The following is an 18,091-nucleotide window of genomic DNA, read 5'->3' on the forward strand; positions in this document are numbered from 1 at the left end:
CCCAAAACACAAATTAGGTAATCTGCCTCATCAGATTAGTTAGTGTTAACGTGAACATAGAGATTGGCATGTCTCAATTGTATTTACTGTTTATATTATGAATAAATTATATTTGGGGGGAAAAAGATCAATCACAATCTCCCAATCTGAAAATGACCAATGTATTCATATCGAAATGTCACCTATCCATGTTCTCCAGAAATGTAGCCTGACCCATTGAGTTACTCCAGCACTTTGTATTTTTTTTTCTAATATATTCCTATTGTTTTCTAACCAATAACCAATCTTCAGTCTCGGTGAGTATATTATTCCCAATATATATTCTAATTTTAAAAAATCTTTTTTTTTTATGACATCTTATCAAAAGCCTTCTAAAATTCCAAATACACATCGGCTGGGTTGCCTTTATCTATTCTGCTAGTTACTACTGCTCAAAACATTTTTGACAGATTAGTCAAATAATTTTTCTAAGACTTGTGTAAATATGTTTTCACTTCAATAAATCTGTTTTGAAGTTTGTTCAATCCTTAATGAAAAAAGTTGGAATGTTCCCTACTGCTGATATGAGATTAAAACTGGTTTCTGGATCCTTTTACCTCCTGTTCTTTAATAATGGGGTCACACTTGCTACCTGAAACTCGTGGGAACCATGCAGAATCTATATTTGCAAAGACATCCCGTCCATTCAAAATCAAAACCTTGGCTGCAGATTGTGTTCCTGCTCCATTCATATCTCAGTTATCACTTATTTCTTCGAGGTCCTGTTTCATGCTGGACGTCTAGTTCTTCGTTATTTCTGTAAGGTTTTCTGGGTCTTAACAAAAATGTAACCAGGAATGCAATGGGCATAAACATTCTGCAGATCTTTGTGTGAATTAATTACAGATTGTCAATGAAAAACGCATGTAATGTTGCAGAATTCCATTCTGATCAGTGCTGGTGTTATTGTAATACTGTCTACTGTAATGTATCAGGTGTGTTTGGGGTTTCGGTACCACCTGTACAATTAGAGGAATGTTGACTCACACCCAGTGAATTATTCATTACATAACAACAGCTTGAATTCAGGCTCTCCTCGGCCTGGCAGCTTTGCTGAAGCATCTGCAGTTCCTTGTTTTGACTGAGTTATTCCAGCATTCTGTGTATTTGTAGCTGAAGCATTTGTTGGGCCGCCCCCAGGTCTGTGTAATCCACAAGGAAGTGTGTGCGGTCACTGTTCGGGCTCCGGGCTCACAGCGTGGAGATGAGGCGGCGGCCGCTGTCCTAGGCCCCGTTGCCATGGGGATGGGCGACGGCTGCGGAGGCGCGCCTGCGCGGGAACGGCGCTTCCGGGTGTGACGGCCCAGCTTCCGCATCCGCTTGGCCGCCGCCGGCCTGCAGGATGTGGCGCGTCGCTGCCGGTGTGGTGCTGCTGTCCGTCGGTCTGTTCTTCCTGCATCCCACCTGCCGCCTGGAAGCTCCACAAATCCTCACACGGTTCCTCTCACAGAGTCTGGGCCGCAGCTCCGCTGAACAGCCGCTGGAACAGCTACTGGCCGAGGCCTGGGATTCCATGATCAGACCGCCCAATGTGGGCTGGACCAGGGTGGCCGTGGGGTGAGTGGCGGGCCGGGCCCAGCCGGGGTGGGGAGGGGTAGAGGAAGGGGGCAGGGAGGGAAGGGAGGGGGTGGGGAGTAGAGGGAGGTGGGGAGGGGTAGAGGAAGGGGGCAGGGAGGGAAGGGTGGGGAGTAGAGGGAGGTGGGGAGGGGTAGAGGAAGGGGGCAGGGAGGGAAGGGAGGGGGTGGGGAGTAGAGGGAGGTGGGGAGGGATGAGGGAAGGGGTGGGTGGGACGGAGGATGGTGGAGAGGGGTGGGGTGGGGTGGGTAGGATGGGATGGGTGGGTAGGAGAGGTGGGATGGGTGGGCTTAGAGAGAGGGGGGGATAGGGGGGTGGGGGGGTGGGACGGTAGAGGGGGGGTGGAGGGGGTGGTGGGGGGGGGTGGGAGGGGGGGGGTGAGGGGGGGTGGATGGGTAGAGAGAGGGGTGGGGGGGGATGGGTGGGTGGGTGGGTGGGGGGTAGGGATGGGGGGGTGGGGAGAGGAGGGGTGGGAGGGGTGGGATGGTAGAGAGAGGGGTGGGGAGGGGTGGGATGGGTAGAGAGAGGGGTGGGGAGGGGTGGGATGAGTAGAGAGAGGGGAGGGGTGGGATGGGTAGAGGGGTGGGATGGAGGCAGGGGGCGGGTGAGAAGGGTTCAGAGAGGAGTGAGGAATGAGTGAGAGGGTGGTGTGGTAAAGGAGAGTGGGTTAATGTATAGAGGGGGTAATGGGGACAGTGGGATAATGCGGAGGTGGGTGTTGGAGGGACAGAGGTTGGGGTAGGAGAGATGTATTGGGGAAATATGGGTAGTGTGGAATGGGGGTAATAAGAGTGGGCAAAGGGAACAAGGGATGGACAGTCAGGTCAGTGATTGGAGAAAGTTCCCTGGTGCGGTGGGATTTTGTGGGTGGAGAGTTTGGGCAGAATGGACCTACATTTTGTTGACAATGGAATGCAAGTTAATCAATTGAAGAGTACCAAATCCTTCTGAGGTTTGACAGGGTCCATACAGGGATGGCCGCTTTCATGGCTGGGGTGTTGCAAACCATGGGTCTCATTCTCAGAATAAGCGGTTGATTGTTTAGGACACGGACGAGCAGAAACTTCTTCAACCTGAACATGAAGAGTCATTGGAATCCATTACCCAAGGAGGCTGTCAGGTGGTCACCAAGTACATTTGAGACGACCTTGGGTAATACCAGGAATGTAAACAGAATATGCTGGAAACGCTCAGCAATTCAGGCAGAATTATGGCAAGAGTGACAGCTGACATCTTTGGATGGTGCCACTCCTAGAACTGTGTATGAAGTTGCAGACAGCAGGGTGGAGAGAACAGGTGTATGCCGAATAGAATAGGGACCAACGTTGTCCTATGCACATGACTTTCAGTGCAGGTGCTTTAAGTAAATCGTGTTGGAAGTCTGAAATGAAAGATGAATCTGTACATACCCAACTGATCAGGCAGCACCTATGGAGAGAATTATTGTTACAGATGGATGACTATACAAACAGGAAGGACTGGTTGCCAAGCAGCAGGAAGCTTAGTGTCTAACTTGTGGACTGAATGGAGGTGTTCTGTCGAGTGGTTAACCAGTCAGCGTTTGATCTCTCCAGTGTAGATGTGACCAGATCATGGGCACTGGATGCAAGTGTCAGTGAATTTGTATTCAAGATGGAGATCAATAAAGGTTTTACATATGTAGGGAACAGCAGGATATGGGGTTAGTGCAGGAGTGTGACACTGAGATAAAAGTTGAGTTGGGCTGAATGATGGGGCAGGCACGAGGGCCTGAATGGCCGACTCTTTCAAGTTAGGTTTTTATTAGGAAGTGATGATGGAGGTTTGGGGTGGAGAGTTGGAGGGTGCTAGCTGGAACACAGCGAGGGTGGAGTGTTGCTCCTGCACTATTACCAAGCTCGGATTCTTATCACCAGGTAAGGTCTTTAACATTTTGTGGCTGCTATTGCAGTTGTCAGCATGTTCCTGATAACTGGATTGAGCCAGTGACGCTGGATGTTATCACCAGGGTTTAGACCCACGGTTCAAAGAGAATTATAAACTCACTCGCCAATGAGTCAAATAGATTTCCTTGAAGTTGACATACTTACATTTGGTTCATTTAATATATGCTGCGTAGACATTTAAGGGATTGTGAGATACTATGTTAATGTCAGAATAAATGCAACACGGTACTACCTGTACTACAATGTTTAAAAGGCATGTGGGCAGGTACTTTGATAGGAAAAGAATAGTGGGATGAGGGCCTAATACAGGCAAATGGGAAAGGCATCACAGTTGGCATGGACGAGGTGGGCTATAAGGGCCTAGTTCTGTGTTATTCATATCTATGATTCTATAAAAACTGAAACTATGGAAGTTGCATGCGTGTGACCCACATTAGACAGTAAGAGCTGCAAGGGTGGCTCAGGTCACTCGTGGTGAGTTGGGGTGCTGTAGAGTGGTGGTGCTGACTGCTTCTTCCTCTCGGACAGGGTAAATGCCTGTGTGGATGTGGTGGTGTGCGGCGTCGGACTTTTAGAAGCTCTGGGCTTGGTCCCTGGGACACAAGAGGATCATGACACACTGCAGTCGCAAGAAGATCTGAGGGAAACTTTCTCCTATTTCATGGAGAAAGGAGTTGCAGCTGAACGATTCTTCGCTGACAAGGAACTGTTTCAGAACATTGCTGCTGCTGCATCGCAGTACCCAGGAGCTAAGGTGCAACTTTTTTTTTTTGAGCAACCATTGGGTGAAGGGACAATGTTAAATACAAGGGCAACACCCAGACTGGAGAAAGCAGTGGGGGAAAGGAGATGAATAAGAGGTTTATGAAACTGCACCAAGTTTGTAGTTTATAGGAAGAAATAAATATTCTGAAGGTGCTAGTTTCTTCAGGTCCAGGGATAGGATGCGTTTGATGAGGAGGCAGTGTGAGGGCAGCTGTTGAACTGACAGAGTTTGCTTTCATAACATCTCCATGGCATGAGGATATATTGACATGCCTAACAGCAATGAATTAGTCTTCAGTACAGGGACGTGTGGGTGATGTTATTTCCTACTGTCTAATGGGGAAACAGAAGTCATACTTTTGTCGAGGTAAATTATTGGCCAAGACCTCAAGGGAATTCCCGGCTCGTCATTGTGCAAGTTAATTTTGACAGTGCTTTTCACCCATCAGACCAAAATGGTTTAAAGTTTCCTTTGACCGATGTCACATCTGGAGCTGCCTCAGCACCATTGATGCTGCGTTCAAGTGGGTGTTGCCGTTCCGACTTTACATGAAGCTTTACCTCTTTGAAACCTTTCACTCTGAAAGGAGTGTGACGCTTCGAGGAGCCAAGTTGACATATATACGGCTGTTAATTTGAAGGCAAAGTAGACTTTCCGTGCAGCTGCACTGGTGGCTTGGGTCAGGAGATGCAGAACTGGTGGAAAGGAAGGCAGGGCTTGTTGCAACTCTGATTGCTCAGTCAATGATGTGGAAAGCATTAGACAAAGTCAAAGCTTATGGGGAGAAGGCAGGAAAATGGGATTGAGAGGGACAGATAGGTCAGCCAGAATTGAATGGTGGAATAAACTTGATGGGCCGAATGGCCTAATTCTGCTCCTATGACTTCTGAATTTATAAACTTATGAATTGAACAAAAAATTGGCAAATGGAATTGAATCTGGATTGGTGTGTTGCATATGGGGAGATGAAATGAGGCAAGGCACTGTGCAGTAAATGGGAGAGTAGTGAGCGGTGTGGAGGAACAGGAGATTCAGTGTATATACCCCTTAAGGTAGCAGGACAGATCATGAAGGTGATGAAAATGCTTCTTGAATGCTTTCCTTGTTAGCTGTAGCATAGAATATCACAGCATTGGAGTTTAGCTGGAACTGTAAATAACACTAGTTAGACCAGGACTTGTGCATTGCACTTCATTTCAAGAAAAGTGTGGAAAGGTTGAAGAGATTTACAAGGGTTTTGCGAGGACTGTAAGGTTAAAGCTATCAGGAAAGATTGGTTTCACTATGATTGCTTTCTTTAGAATAGTGAAGGCTGAGGAAAGTCTTAATTGGTGTGTAACACGTGAGTAAATATTGAATAGCTAGAGTAAATCGGAAGGACTTATTTTTAAGCAGAGTGGTTAAAAACCAGGGGGCAGAGTAACTGGTGGAAGGCATAGAAGTGGTGATAGGAACTTGGAACATTCTGCAGGAACAGTTGTAGACGGAGAAGATGTCTCCATGGGTTAATAGTATGTGAGGAGCACTCGAAGAGCCCAGGTGTGTACAGAATTGTGGACCAGTGCTGCAAGATGATAGCGATTCTTTTGAACATAACACACATGGTGGACCAAATGGCCTCCTAGGCCACAAACATTTTGGCAGTGAATTAAGGCATTGTTTGGTTTTAAGGTTTCAAAATTCATATTGGCATAAGTGATACATGTGCAAACTTGTACTGTTTAAATACTTTAATAAATTGCAAAAAATGCATATGCCAGAGGAATGGGTTACTGATTGCTGAGAATTGTATTGCGTCTCAGATTAGATAAGCAGGTTACCTTTCACAGCCAGTGTTCTGCAACCCTGGGCCCAGACCTGAACAAGGCTGTGGTACGAACTACACAGTCCACCAGTGTAGTGCAAACCACGGTTGATCAGTCTCCAGGGAAATGGTGTGTGATTTAAAATGAGGTGCATTGTACTTTGCAAATCAGCAGCCAGCCATAGTGTATAGAAAGCTGGCTGGGCAAGCTGCCAAAAGCCACGTCGTAAAATGCTTTCAGTAACAGAGCCAGCTCTTACAAAGAAGGCTTTTGCAAATGTTTCAGGACCCTGTCAATATGTGGTCACAATCCAGCATTTGTATGTATAACCCACCAAAATCTGGACACCTTTTTCATTTTTAGCATAATCCTATTTTATTTGCGCATTTTCCACCTTTTCCGACTTCCTTGGGGGGGACAATTAGAATGATGGAAAATAGACCAGAATGGTGCACAGTACTCAGACTGTAGTCTGATACTTGTGTACTAACTGAATGCAGTTATACTAATCTCCCTTATTGGACATTCCAAAGGTGCTGCCTGGGTTTGGTCCCTTGAAGCTTTTAAACAAATCCGATAACATTGGGCTTGTTAAATGTGCTCTGGCCACACTCTGTGTGGGATCTCGTGTGAATTTTAGACTGGAGACTGGATCTCAACCCATGCTGTGGAGCACCTTAAAGTAAAGTCAGGCTTGTTGTGATAAACGTGGAGACAAAGAACTGCACATGCTGGTAAATTAAAAAACAAAAACAAAGTGCTGGACCCACTTAGCGGGTCAGGCAGCATCACTGGATGACATGGGCACGTGATGTTTCAGATCGGAACCTTCAGACATTCTCAAGAAAGGTCCCGACCCGACAGGTTGCTTGATTTGAAAAGAGTGGCTAAGCTTCAGAACAGCTTTCATCCTCATTTTGTTTTCAATATGGAAACGTCTCCTTTCACATTTATGGTGCATCTGGAGTAAGCTCTTCATATCACCGAACACTAAAGTTGACGTCCTGCAGTTAAGTCATTGTCATTGGAGGCAGTTTGAGAAGCTAAATCAATTGATCACTCTATATTAGTTTTATCTAATTATTCCTTTTTATTGTTGGGATGAACGCATTAAACTATGCCTGAATGGGAAGGGTATGGAATACATGTAGGAAGGAACTGCAGATGCTGGTTTACACCAAAGATAGACTCAAAATGATAGAATAGAAGAAGAAGGGTCTCGACTCGAAACGTTATCCATTCCTTCTATCCAGAGATGCTGCCTATCCCGCTGAGTTACTGCAGCATTTTGTGTGTCTAGGGTATGGGATTTGCTCTGCTGCTGATTTGAAGCTATTCCTAACTTGATTCTTCTTTTGTTCTTGCAGCACTTTGTCGGTGGAAATGCTGCTCTTATTGGTCAGAAGCTGGGCTCATCTGGGAACCTGTCGGTTAGTCCACTATTTCTACATTCTATGGCTGGAGAACCACGCTCACAGTTTACACGTTGCCGGGGGATTGAGTGCCTGTGCAGGGTGTGGGTCAGGCCTGGGGTGGGGTGGTTTATAAATGCTTGCCACAGCTCTTTGTGGGTTTAACTCGCATCGCTGACATCAGCAGGGCTGCTGAGATCTCCCTGCTTCATTAGTCTAGTAACTCCTAAGAGTCCAGCATCAGGAGACTAAATACCAGTGAGGGCCTCCTATGATCTCTGCAACATTGCTTGGGTGCGCTGCAGCTGCAGCCGTGCCTCGTCTGTTTGTTCTGCTTTTGGAAGGAATAATTTGGCATGTTTTGGCTGCAGGTACTACTGTGTGGGCCTGTGGGTCCCAAGCTTCATGAACTCTTGGACGATCAGATTATTATTCCACCGGAATCTCTGCAGGACAAGGATGAGTTCCATCTCATTCTGGAATACCATGCTGGTGAGTGCTGAGTGAGAAATCTTTCTCGTTGTGTTGCTGTTAACATCAACCTGATTGCAACTGATGCTTCAATTAGTCCATGAATCCTGGCGTGAGGAATGCGACAGGGTTACCCATCCAGTGGCCTTGCCAGAATAGACATTGATGTTGGTTGAGGGTATGATTGGTTGGGTTGTGATGTTAGTTCTTGCAGAACGTACCAAAGCAATTTTGAAACAATTAAATATCTTTGAAGTGTGGTCACGTGAAGCACGGTAAGGGTTTATGCATGGCAAAGTCACAACATTGTATATATGTTTGTTTGCTGATGGACACCAACATTGGACTAGTAGCAATGGGATATAGTAACAGTGGGATATAGGTCAGCTGCAGAAATGGCAGACATAGTTTAACCAGAGTAAGTGTTGCACTTGGGGAGGTTGAATGTCAGAAGAGAGCATACAGTTCATAGCAAGACCCTTAACAGCATTAATGTGCACAGGGATCTTGGAGTACAAGTTCTTAGCTCACTAAAAGTGGCAATACAAGTAGATAGGGTGATAAAGAAGACAGACACAAAAAGCTGAAATAACTCAGTGGGTCAGACAACATCTCTGGCGAAAAGGAATAGATGGTATTTCAGGTCGAAATGCATCTTCAGATAAAGAAGGCATATGGTATGCTTGCCTTCATTGCTCGGGGCGTTGAATATAAGAGTCAGGAAGTCACAATGCAGCTCTCTTGGACATTTGGAGTATTGCATTCTGTTCTGGTCACTCCATTACAGGAAAGATGTGGAAGCTTTAGAGAAGATGCAGCAGAGGTTTACCAGAATGCTGCCTGGATTAGAGGGTTTCAGTGACAGGGAGAGGTTGGCTGGACTTGGATTGTTTTCTCTCAGCATCACAGGTTGATGGGAGACTGAGTAGAATGATGAGAGGCACAGATAGGGTGGATGGTCAGAATCTTTTTCCCCAGGGTGGAAATGTCCAACTAGAGGGTGAGAGGGGGAAAGTTTAATGGAGATGTGTGGGACAGGTTTAAAATAAAATTGTGGGCCTGGAATGCATTGCTTGGGGTGGTGGTGGAGGCACAATAGTGGCGCTTAAGACACTTTTAGTTACGCACATGGAAGTGCAGGGAATAGAGAGATATGGATCACGTGCAGGCTGATAAGATCAGTTCAGCTAGGCATTATGTTCGACACAAACATTGTGGGCCAAATGGCCCATTCCCATGCTGTACTGTTCCATGTTCAATGAAACAGTGATGTGAATGTGGTCAGGAGATGCTCAAAGCTAAGATGTTACTTATATATTTATTTTGTTGCAGTGGAATTTTATGTGGGATGTATGTATCATTTGTTTTTGTGGGTTAGTCTGTGTCTATGTGTCTGTGATGCTCCTGCAAGCAACCCTTTGATTGTACCTGTACCTCACCGTGCTTGTGTGTAGAACAATAAACTCGACGAAGCATGTTAGACATGTAATGGCACATTGTGGAGAGAACAGGGAGCTCCCAGTTGTCCCGGATACCACTTCTCTCTCAATGGGACTTTGCTGGCAATGTTACAAATTTAAAGTGTTTGTAAAGATTCTAATCTGTTTTAATTATATAAATAAGTTACTTTAGGTGAGCTAGTGTTTTTTCTCCCTTTCTTCACTGCTTGTTTGAAGCCCTGTAGTCAATGATAGCTATATGGTGAAAATACATGGCAATTCCACTGTAGCAATGGATTATTTAATTTTGCCAGAGTCTTTTATTCGTGCAGAATGAAGCTAAATGCTGTCTGTTTGTGCAGGAGAAAACTGGGGGGAAATCAACGCACCCAACGCTAATCGCTTCATCTTCTCCCACGATAAATCAAATGCAGAGATGAAAATGCTGGAGACTCTTGTATTAAATGTGAAGGAATTTGATCCCGAGCTAATTGTTCTGTCGGGGTTACACATGATGGAGGGACAGGAAGAAGAAGAGCGAGATAGGAGGCTCCAAGAGGTAAGACAAGTACCTGAGCTAACTAGGCACTGATGAATACTGTCCTCAAATGCCCCAAAGCCACCTGTGCTCTGGCAGTGTGCGCTCTATTGTATGGAATGACCTCTCTTAGTCTTTCTGAAGGTCTTCACACCCTTTAATTCAGCGAGGGAGGTAGCTTTGGGAATTGCACAATGATTATATGCCTTCTGCAGAATTTCTATGAGATGAAATTGAGTAGATTAGGCCTGTATTGTCTGGAGTTTGACACTAAAAAATGAGAGGAGTTTTTTGCTGAAATTTACAAAGTGCTGACAGGGCTTGACAGAGGATATTTCCCTTAGCTCGGGTGTCCAGAACGAGAGATCACAAGAATAAGTAGGAGGCCCTTTAATGAGGGTGCCGCTTCAATCAGAGGATGGGGAATCTTTGGAATTCTGTAGCCTGGAGCTCTAGCGGCTTGGTCTTTGAAGTTATTGAGTACAGAGAACGATGGGTTTAAGGGAATCGTGCAGGAAAATGGCTGAGGTAGATGACCAGCCACGATCGTGATGAATGGCAGAGTTGCCGTAAAGCACTGAACTCCTCAAGCTCCTGTTTGTTCTAACATCTTTTACCGATAATTAAAGTGCACTCTTCACCATGACAATCAGCAAGGCAGCTTTGCCATGTAAATATCTGTTGTTTTCTTCTCAGGGTCAAAGATATTGGATGCCACATTATTAATGACATGTACGTCTTTTTCTTACACATGGGGTAAAGTAACACACACTGTTGTCAAATTTAACAGAGATTATAATCCACCATATAAATCCATGTAACAAGTTTGCACATGTCACATAGTGAGGAGTCTGAACAAAATATTCTTCCATTGTTTGTGCATTATTTTCTTTAAATGTTACTTTAATTTTCTTCACCAATTTACTTTGTTCCTCTTCTCTCCTGTCTGAATGCTGAATGTTATTTAAAAGCTCTCTATTATTACATACAGACTTTTCCAGCTTTCAATAATATCTGAGTATTTTTGCCTCTGTTATATTGTGATCTTTAATTGCTTTCTAGGAGGCTTCAACCCTTTTGTCAGCATCAATGCTTCTCTTTAGATTCACTCCCGGTGTTATCACCCTTGGACTGTGTTGAATTGTCACAAAGATGCCCTTTCTCCTTCCATCAACAGACAATTTGGTTTCTGATTCATTTTTGAACAGATGCCATTATAGATCTATCAATATCCCTTTATTTATAAATGTTCAAATTACAAAGTTTCACGATAATAGCAATCACATATTTAGGATATGTGGCCTTGATTTACAAAGCTTTCTTTCACTGTCACAAACAATGTTGAATGTTAGGTGACAAAGAAATAGATTATTTTAATATATTAGCAATAAGAAGCAATTGAACTCACAGAAGATGCAGCTGCGTCGACTACGATCACTATCCTCTGCAGTGACAGCTCCTCTGGCGTGCACAGCTCCTCTGGCATGTACACAGCTCCTCTGGCATGTGCACAGCTCCTCTGGCGTGCGCAGTTCCTCTGGCATGCGCACAGCTCCTCTGGCATGCGCACAGCTCCTCTGGCATGCGCACAGCTCCTCTGGCATGCGCACAGCTCCTCTGGCATGCGCACAGCTCCTCTGGCGTGCACAGCTCCTCTGCTCCTCTGGCAAGCGCACAGCTCCTCTGGCAAGCGCACAGCTCCTCTGGCAAGCGCACAGCTCCTCTGGCAAGCGCACAGCTCCTCTGGCGTGCACACAGCTCCTCTGGCGTGCACACAGCTCCTCTGGCATGTGCACAGCTCCTCTGGCATGGACACAGCTCGAAGCTTTCAGGACATCGTGTGGTAGTGCTGGACTGGCAGGTCTTCTGGTCTATTGGATCTCACCCCTATTAATGCCCCAATACACTTTGCATTATGTATTGTAAGTTTTCCAGTGAATTAGGAGAATTTGGACAGAAGGTGGGAATGAAGCTGAGGTAAGTTTAAAGAGAGAGTGGGACATGGGCTCCTGCCTATTTAAAGAGGCACAGGAAACAGAACCTGCTGACCAGCACCTCCAGGGTTTCTGAGGTGTTTGTAGCACTGAGATCCCGTGGTTTCTTCAAAGCATGTGATCCCAATGTGATCACATGAAGGATGCTGAGCTTTGCTACAAGAAACCTCCTCACATGGAGAACAGGAAAGCTATCCTGATTTTTATCGGTACCGTTCTTAAGCCTTACTTGTCATTGATACAACATAGTACAGCACAGGAATACATCCTTTGGCCTGCCATGACTATGCTGACTGGAATGTCAAATGAAACCAATCCCATATATATACCTGCACATTGTCTGTATCACTATCCCCTGCCTGTTTGTGTGGCTGTCTAAATGCCTCTTAAATGTAGCTGCCATACCTCTTTTACCATCACCCTTGACAGTGCATCTAAGGACCTAACGTTTCTGTGTGTGTAAACTTTAAACTTTTCCCCTCCCACCTTCAAAGTCATACATTCTAGTATTGGACATTTCCGCTCTGGCGGAAAAGGACTGGCTGTTCATCCTCTCTATGCCTCTCAAACTTAAATATAAATGTAATTCTGTAAAGGATGGATTGGGCTTGTTGCTGCACTACTTTCCACAACTATTTGGAACTTACCTGCTGCTCCTTGGGCTGAAGAGTTGCTGTTTAAGGAGTTTTGCAAATTACCTCAAATAACTCCATTCCATTTCTAATTCTTGCTCCTCTTCCACTTCAGACACAAGACGAAAATTATCCAGTAATTCCTTCATATTTTTCTGGCAGATCTTCCTGATGTGCTTCAGAGTTAATCTCTTTGTGCATCAGCTCTTCTATGTGGAGGTGTTGGACTGCTCTCCACAGTGTGTTGTTCTGTCCAGTGATATGTTATATTAGGGCATCAGATGCTTGTAGGATTGGCTGCACTACTGAAAACTAACAACTTGGGGTGGGAGGTGGAGGCAACCTGGTCTTCAATGGCGAGCTGCACTCCAGCCTAGCAAGAACTGATGCCATCAAGGAAATGCTGGGCAGAAAAAAAAGGTTTTTCATATGTTGGGTAAAGAATCAATAATAATTTGTTGAGGGTGCATAGTTCCCTGCTTTTAGAAGGCTAGTGTTGGAATTTGTTGTATAATATCTTAGTTTCTTATAGCAGGACTATGCTTCCCTGAACTGCAACTCATTTCATTTTGAACATAATGACTTCTGTTTGTTCCTCCCATTCCCCCATTAATCCAAACCACAGGTTACTGAGTTAATCTCGGAGATCCCCAATGAAATCTCCGTGCACCTGGAGTTGGCCAGCATGACAGACACAGACTACATGAACGCGATTGTGGAACAGGTAATTATTTTGGGGGTAGGTGCTGAGAAGGTCGCTGGTGTGCTGAGAAGGTCGATGGTGCCCTGAGCTCCTCAGAGGTGGAATGCCTCAACTTTGCTGAGTTTGCAGAATGTGGGAAAGTAAAATTGGTCTCCATTTCTCGAAGATTAGAAGTGGAACAATAACTGTTTCCTTGTTGCCTTACAGGTAATGAGGGGAGAGGGTTAGGATCCTGTTCCCCTACTGAATCCAGGCAGGTTTATGGTGTTGAATCAGTGTCACAACTACCTTTTATCTGGTCAACCACTGGCATCTATGAGAGACCATTGTGTGCAGTCTCTCGTGCTTCCCAACTATGGATATGATTGACCATCCTATAGGCCTCCAGTGTCTCTCTGACCCATCTGTGGAGCTGCCCACATCTGGCACCAACTCACACTCTCTGACATGGTCAGTCTATGCCGCTTACCTCAGGCCATTGTGTCACTGCCCTTGGACTCTGTGATGAGTCCAGGACTGAAGATGTCGTCTTGAATACTATTTAGCATACTGTTCTCAGCTGCAAGTTGATGCAAAGGCGTGTGAGTTGGGCCATTGTTTTATTTAGAAGCAGTGTGACAGGCAGCTGGTTTGCTGTCCGCCCCTTTACCAAGGGTTGTAATCATCTAAGTGTATTTGGTATTCTGTTGGTTTATCTCCAAGTTGATCCATTCTTCTTTTCCTCAGCAGGTTCTTACTATTGTGAACTCGATTGGCCTGAATGAGCAGGAACTCTTGTTCATCAGTCAGGCTGGTTCAGGGCCTCACAGCACACAGGAGTTTTGGAATGGAGCCCCTGATGTTGGAATGGTCAGTGATATCATCTTCTGGCTCCTTAAAGAGTATGGGCAAACAGATCAGAACAAGGAGTCAGAATTAACGCGCATTCATTTTCACACCCTGACCTACCACATGATAGCGGTCATCAACGGTCACTGGAGCAACCAAAACTCGTCTGTGGCAGCTGGTGCACGAGTTGCTGGCAGTCAAGCATGTGGCACTGACACCATCGATCCCACTAAAGTGGTTCTCAAATCCCCCATGCAATTCGTTCTGTCACAAATGGACAAAACATTGAATGCAAAGAAAATGACATTGAGTCCGACCAACCCTGTTGGCGTATGGCATCGAGAAAACATCTCCTTTTTCATCACTCCGGTGATGGTTTGCATTGACCCAGTCAGGACTGTGGGATTGGGAGATAGCATCTCTGCAGAAGGCCTGTTGTATTCTGGGCGGCTGTGACTTGATTCTGAGCGTCTATGTTCAACAAGACAGAGTCAAACTTGACTGTGTATTAATGTCAAACTCTGTGTAGGAATGGGTCTTTGATTGGGGACAGTTGTGATAAATGGTCACGGGTTAGAGCAGAGAGAAAGGGTGGCAGATATTAGTGTGAGGTGCTTGCTCTTTTTAATCCTGGTGTGGTGTGTAAAAGCCAACAAAACAAAATAACGCTGTTTTTATTTACACAATGTCTTATACCTTGCTGTATTCTGAATATCAAATCTTTTCTGTCAGGGGAATACGTATGCTTTTTTTTTTGATGTTTGTGGTTGACGTATTCAATACTGTGTCTGGGTATGTGAGGATGCAGAGTGGCAGACTGGTCATTATCACACTGCAACTGGATTTTTATCCATCTCCATATTTTGGATCATTTCCTCTGGGCAGTGTTTCACATGCAAAAAGGTTGTGGTTTAAAATCTATTCCTTGTCTGCAGGAATTTACATACCAAAGCTTGCCTAATTCAATATCAATCGCAAAATGCAGTATGTGAGAATTGTAAAACCGTGGTGGGAGGAGAATTCCTGCATTGTTGCTATCGAGGGCCAGGTGAACAGTAATTGCCTCACTTATTTACTACACCAATATTGCTACTGCTATTAATCAAGAGAAACAGAGGCACCGACTCTGCTGCAGTAAGTGTCAGACGTGTTTCCAGACATTGCTTTCTCCCTTCTCCCAGGCTGAATGGGGAAGGCATGGATTTGGAATGGTACCAGGCTTACAATTTGAAACATTCAATTTACTGTCACTGGTCCCTAGTCCCACCTGTCACCTCTCTTTAGATACTGATCAGTTATGCTTTAGTGCGTTTTGTTCAGTTCGGTGGGTTAATAACTTCAAACAGAATGGATTTTTCTATTGCATCAAATGATTAATTCAGTGACAGCCACATTTTGAAATAGCATTCTCCCAATATTCCTATTTATTTCAAGAGGACTGGGTGTATAAAGAATGCTTGAAGGGGAGGGAGGTTAGGTGCTAATTTGCAGCTTTTTCATGAAGGCAGGTGTAAGGAGCTGTTTGTGATCATGATTCTGATTTAGCTCTCTGGCTTGCGCGATATAACAAAATGTAGTTCTGTAAAGTAAAACTCCCCTAGTAGTTAGAGGCTTGTGCATGACCTAATCTTTGCTGAGTTGGCTGACAAGAGATGCAACATTAGTTGGATCAATGGCTGGGAAGGTTGAGAGGATGCTGAGAGGGCTCCACTACACACTCAAGAGCCCTTGGTGCAAAATATACAGCCTTGTGAGGCAGCAATACTGAGTAGTTTCCTGAGCCTAGTGTTGGGGCTGCCACGTAGAGAATGGACAGTTGCACTTGGGATTGTACGGTGGTGGGAGGGAGTGTGTAGGGTTGGAAATATCTTGCATTGAAATCCCCACCCAATGTCGAGTAGGAAAATTAGACGGGCATTTAAAGATGAGTTGGAAATGTGATATTTCTCCTTCATTCTCGCTGGGGGTGAGTCGTCTAAGTGAGGGCAAAGTCTAAAGCAGGCAGCTAACTGAGTCTGTTCAAATCTTCCACCTCTGCTCGGAAACAGCCTTCTCTCAAATGTCATTGAACCAAATGTTGTGACATACTGGGGCATAAATTCTGTTAATTCTTTAGTTTGATTGGAACTTAGTTGTATTATTACTGGTGGGTGAACCTGGGTATTTAAGCCGGTAATCTGTTTTTTATATTAAGGCACATTCTGGGTTATTTTCTATTTTCTTTTTAATTTCAAATCCTCCTTGGTTGTGCATGTGCTGTTTGGGTTTTCAGGTGGAAGGGGATGATTGAGGTCACAACTGGTGGTAGAGGTTATGTCAACTGCCTTGCTTTAGAACCTAAACCCCTCACAGGTCCTGCATACCAGGGATCTTTGAGACTGGAGTATGCCTTATGGAACCAGTTTACGATGAAAGAGGACTCGAAATGTGTCTTCTGCCTACAATATATGCAAAAACATTGCAAATGTATCAGTGGTTTCTGGTTATGCTCCTCTTTGCAGAGACCTGTTCCACAGAAGGCACTATAGTGCTGGAATGTCATAGTCGTGCTTCACAAAAACAGGCCCCTCGCCCAACCCATCCATGAAAATCAAGATGCCCCATTGAAGCTAGTGCCATTTTCCCACATGTCTCTAACCTTGCCTAACCAAGAACCTGTCCAAGTGTGGAGTGTTCATGTAAAAACCAAAGTGAAGATGGGATTTCTGCAATATGATTGGTTTTGTGTTGGAGTGAAGTGTCCATTAGTTTTAGATATGTAGAATAATATCTATATTGTACAACTATGTACTCTGCTCATGGCCAACACAGCAGAGGCTGATTGCTGGAGGCACAAGTGATTGCAGATGCTGGAATCTCAAGTGAAAAACAAGTTGCTGAAGGAACTCAACAGGGGAGTCTGCATGCTGTGCGAGAGAGGCAAGACAAACCGAGCATTTCTATTACCACATTGTTTATACTCCATAGTTGTGTTTGGTGGTGAGTTTGCCACCAGAGACAACTCTGCACAATCTGCTGAGCAAGATCGAACTGAAGTTCAGCATTAACATTGCAGGGGACTGCTATCTGTCTATTTGTGATCTTGACCAAGCAAAGTGTAACCAGGAGACCAGGAATGAAGGTGCTGGAATTGTTAGCAAAGCACAAAGCACTGGAGGAACTCAGTAGGCCAGGCAGCATCGGTGTAGGGAATAGAAAGACAATGTTTTGGATTGGGATCTTCTGCAGATATGCACCTAATGAGGACAAGGGACTTGAAACAGCATCATTGAAAAAATGGGATCTGGTTTCATGTCAGTCTGACGCACAATTTGATTTCAAGGTCAATATTTATCTTGGCATTGGGAACATTAGTATGACATCTATATTTTAAATTGTGACAAATTTAGCCAAACAATGTTTGACATGACTGCATCTTTGTTAACCCCAGTTACTCTTACTTTTATGTGAAGTCTGGAGATACCTCATGGACAGTTTGTTGGAAAATGTATGCTTTTTTTCTCGTGTAAAATATCAATGTCAAACATAAATTTGAGGGTATTTTGTTAAATGTCAGTGGTTTAAGTACTGTATCAATCTAGTCACTATTTTACTTTTTTAAAAGCAAGATATTGGAATAAATGCTTTTCTAAAAAAACTTGCAGCAGGTGAGTTATTTTCTATTTATGGAATGCCGTATTTATTCAGTGGCAATGAATACAAACATGCTCTACTTCTGTACAATACTGCATTGATTGCATCAGTGAGGATGTGTTTGTTGTGTTCTGCCCTTAGGGCAGGTCCTAATTAAAGTCTTTGCTTCACATTCTGGAGCTACTTAGAGTGGCTGCGATGCACACACATTTCCTTCCTTTCTATATCTTCAAATTACCTTCGAGTGGATGCGACCAAATGTTAAAAGCTCTACTGAAGTCTTTAAATTGAAGGTTATGTTCGTAACCTGCAGATATCAGCTGCAGTCATT

General features: G+C 44.5%; 2 protein-coding genes across 3 annotated transcripts in view; both read left to right on the plus strand.

The window, feature by feature from the left end:
* The window catches only part of mtmr10 (myotubularin related protein 10), a 902,395-nt gene that overhangs the window by 251,373 nt on the left and 632,931 nt on the right, over window positions 1–18,091 (plus strand). The window lies entirely within an intron of this gene.
* Window positions 1,293–17,764, plus strand: adpgk (ADP dependent glucokinase). Of its 2 annotated transcripts, none has more exons than XM_033015131.1 (7): window positions 1,293–1,596; window positions 4,068–4,293; window positions 7,478–7,540; window positions 7,894–8,014; window positions 9,795–9,991; window positions 13,222–13,320; window positions 14,026–17,764. In XM_033015131.1, exons 1-7 carry the CDS (start codon window positions 1,382–1,384, stop codon window positions 14,581–14,583), a joined length of 1,479 nt encoding a protein of 492 aa, XP_032871022.1. In that variant the 5' UTR covers window positions 1,293–1,381; the 3' UTR covers window positions 14,584–17,764. The 2 variants fall into 2 exon arrangements, with proteins under 2 accessions (XP_032871022.1, XP_032871021.1); XM_033015130.1 differs by having other exon boundaries at window positions 1,327–1,596; window positions 14,029–17,764.

This window comes from Amblyraja radiata, chromosome X, assembly GCF_010909765.2.
Source record: "Amblyraja radiata isolate CabotCenter1 chromosome X, sAmbRad1.1.pri, whole genome shotgun sequence".
Lineage (NCBI taxonomy): Eukaryota > Metazoa > Chordata > Chondrichthyes > Rajiformes > Rajidae > Amblyraja > Amblyraja radiata.

Excerpts from the sequence above, each read along its gene's own strand:
- adpgk (XM_033015131.1), top strand. The coding sequence starts at position 1,382 with ATGTGGCGCGTCGCTGCCGGTGTGGTGCTGCTGTCCGTCGGTCTGTTC. Across the intron at positions 4,294-7,477 it reads CGCAGTACCCAGGAGCTAAG|CACTTTGTCGGTGGAAATGC; the intron begins GTGCAACTTTTT and ends TTGTTCTTGCAG. Across the intron at positions 13,321-14,025 it reads TGAACGCGATTGTGGAACAG|CAGGTTCTTACTATTGTGAA; the intron begins GTAATTATTTTG and ends TCTTTTCCTCAG.